Here is a 2,894-nt window from a genome sequence, read left to right on the forward strand (position 1 = left end):
CGTCATTTTTCTCATATTTTGAACATTTAAAAATTTATAATTATTGTATTTCTGATTGCACTTCATCATGTTCATACCACTCAAAATAATTGCATCAATAATTAACAACTTCACTCTATCAAAATGGATAACAATGCACACATTTGGTAACTTAAATGACCAGATTGTTAAAAAAACTTAAAAGACCAAATTATTATACAAAAATAACTTAAATGACCTCTGATGTAATTTTATATTATTTATATTTGTGCATTAATATAAATAAATTGTTGATAATATAAATCAACAATTTTTATAAAAAAAATATAAAATATAAAATAAATTTAATTAATTCATAGATTTACATACAAATTATAAATTAGTTCAACTCGGTCTAGTTAAATACATAGCATGTCATGGTAGTATTGACCAATTGACTAACAAAATTTAAGAATATTGGCGGTTGTATTTTTCAAAAAGTGAGATAAGACTTGTTAAGTGTGGGGGTATACTCATCAAAACTGCCATTGGGTTAACGCCCATCTCCAACATGGCTGATAAAAACCTAACGGTCAATTGGGCCAGAGCGGGAAAACAGAAGTTTGAAATTAACATTGAAAATTATTTTCCCACGCAAAGTTAAGCGCCTAATATTTCGCTAAAATTGCCAAAGTTCAAAAAACAAAAACGTATCCTCCAAATTTTAATTCAATTTAATGTCTTGACAACGATATTTCATTACGTTCTATTCAAATTCCGCAACCCCTCTCTTTCTTCTCTCTTCCATCGCTACATCGCTACTCTTTCTCATTTCTCAATTTCTCAATTTCTCAATTTCTCAATTTCTCAGGTATCTCTTCCGATCTAACCTAGATACATTGTTCCCAGAAGTTTCTTTTCCTACGTTCGACCTAGGTTTTGTTCATTGACATGTTTTGTTGTTTTTCGATTTTGAAATATGCAGGCGATTTAAGAATGGCAGGAAAAGGAGGGAAAGGACTTCTTGCAGCGAAAACCACCGCTGCTAGCAAAGATAAGGACAAGAAGAAACCTACTTCCCGCTCATCTCGTGCCGGAATCCAGGTAGATCCCTTTCGGTTCTTTCTAGGGTTTGGTTTTGGAACAAAGAAAAAGATCAGTTTTTTAGATACCCAGTTAGGGTTCATTATAAAGTTTTAATCTTTGGCGTTTCTTTTTCGCCGACGGCAGAATTTATCTGATCTATGTCCAATATATGATGTGTGCTTTTGATATAACATGAAAAATCAAAGCAATTTTGGTAGAAGTTTCTTAGATGTATATTGTTAGTGGTAAGTGTTGTGATGTTGATTGTGGTGAAAATTAACCAAACTTTTTGATATTGATATCTTTTGATAGTGTTTTGTTGCAATCATTTTTGTACTAATAGACAGTTTTTAAAACCTTGTTAGCCAGTGACACAACACTTGTCAGGGTCGTTACGTTAGTGTTAATGTGACAGTCTCAATGCGTTAGTGTTAATGTGTCAGTGTTGATGTCACAATGTCAATGTGTCAAGTGTTTGTGTCGGTGTCAATGTGTCCGTGTTGATGTCAAAGTGTCAACATGTTAGTATTATGTTTTTGGTGTATATGTTTCATTGTTACCGGCGTTCTATTAAGTTTAATTTTTGAGATTATATCTCATTATTTTGAGATTATCTAAGTACTATTTTTCTTGCAATTTTCCTTTCATTACTTTTTGTTTAAATGTATAAATTGCAAATTGTTTTTGTAGTTTCCTGTGGGTAGGATCCACAGACAGCTGAAACAAAGAGTCCAAGCCAATGGGCGTGTTGGAGCAACAGCTGCTGTTTACTTAGCATCCATTCTGGAGTATCTGACTGCAGAAGTTCTTGAGCTCGCCGGAAATGCAAGCAAAGATCTGAAGGTGAAGAGGATAACACCAAGACATTTGCAGCTTGCAATTAGGGGAGATGAGGAACTTGATACCCTTATTAAAGGGACAATTGCTGGTGGTGGTGTCATTCCTCACATTCATAAGTCGTTGATCAACAAAACTGCCAAGGAATGAGATGTTTAGTTTTTGTTTTTATGTGACTGTTTTTTACTTTAACTAGGGTGTGGTTTTTTATTATGGATTGAAATGATGATCAAAGTAGGGTAGTTTTAGAATTGAATCAATTAATATGTTACTGTGTAAATGGTGGTGTTCTCATGTGATACTATTGAATGGTTTAATTTGTTTGTCTAGATTTGTGATCCTCATGTTTTTCTCATAACCCTTTATGTTACAGTGTCTATTTTAGTCTTAAATTTACAATTTTCTGTGTTTTATTTAGGCCAAAATGATTGTTTTTATTTTGCCAAGTAGTTTAATGGCTGAAACTTAATATTTGAAGGTAAAAAAATAGGATGTTGCATGTTTGAATCTGCTCCGTACATATGCGTGCAACAGTATAAGATCTTAAAGCTCAAAGTCTATTGAGGTTGAAATTTCTTATCAACTGTTTCAAACTTAGTCTATTGGTAAGCAATTTGAGTGGGTCTTAAACTTAACTGTAGAAGATCTTAAATCTCAGAGTGTATTGAGGCTGAAACTTAACTGTTTCAAACTTAGTCTAGTTGTAAGCTATTTTATTGTTAGAAATTTTAATATATATTTGACTCATTCTTACATTTTTGAGAATTTGCTTAGTGTATAATTGTTTTAATAGTATATATGGTTAATAATAGAAGTGTCTCCATAGTACACCTAAAATTAGGGGTGTGCATGGTTCAAAATCATAACCAAATTGAACCAAATATATGGATCAGTTTGGTTTTTAAAATCATTTTGATAAAACTGGTTTATATTTTTAAAATTGGTTTATGTTTGGATCGGTTTGTACTAAAAAAAATTAATTTTTGTTTGGATCAATTTTAAAACCAAATTTC

The 2,894-nt window shown here is 31.9% G+C and overlaps 1 protein-coding gene across 1 annotated transcript; it reads left to right on the forward strand.

The window, feature by feature from the left end:
* Window positions 1–589: 589 nt before the first annotated feature.
* On the forward strand, window positions 590–2,210 carry LOC127094049 (probable histone H2A variant 3). The gene is made up of 3 exons (XM_051032920.1): window positions 590–829; window positions 944–1,062; window positions 1,735–2,210. Exons 2-3 carry the CDS (start codon window positions 955–957, stop codon window positions 2,029–2,031), a joined length of 405 nt encoding a protein of 134 aa, XP_050888877.1. The 5' UTR covers window positions 590–829; window positions 944–954; the 3' UTR covers window positions 2,032–2,210.
* The last annotated feature ends 684 nt before the right edge of the window (window positions 2,211–2,894 follow it).

The sequence above is a fragment of the Lathyrus oleraceus genome, chromosome 6 (assembly GCF_024323335.1).
Source record: "Lathyrus oleraceus cultivar Zhongwan6 chromosome 6, CAAS_Psat_ZW6_1.0, whole genome shotgun sequence".
Lineage (NCBI taxonomy): Eukaryota > Viridiplantae > Streptophyta > Magnoliopsida > Fabales > Fabaceae > Lathyrus > Lathyrus oleraceus.

Bases quoted from the DNA above. Each gene is read 5' to 3' on its own strand.
- LOC127094049 (XM_051032920.1), top strand. From the start codon at position 955: ATGGCAGGAAAAGGAGGGAAAGGACTTCTTGCAGCGAAAACCACCGCT. The intron at 1,063-1,734 runs GTAGATCCCTTT...TTGTTTTTGTAG, and splicing joins CATCTCGTGCCGGAATCCAG to TTTCCTGTGGGTAGGATCCA.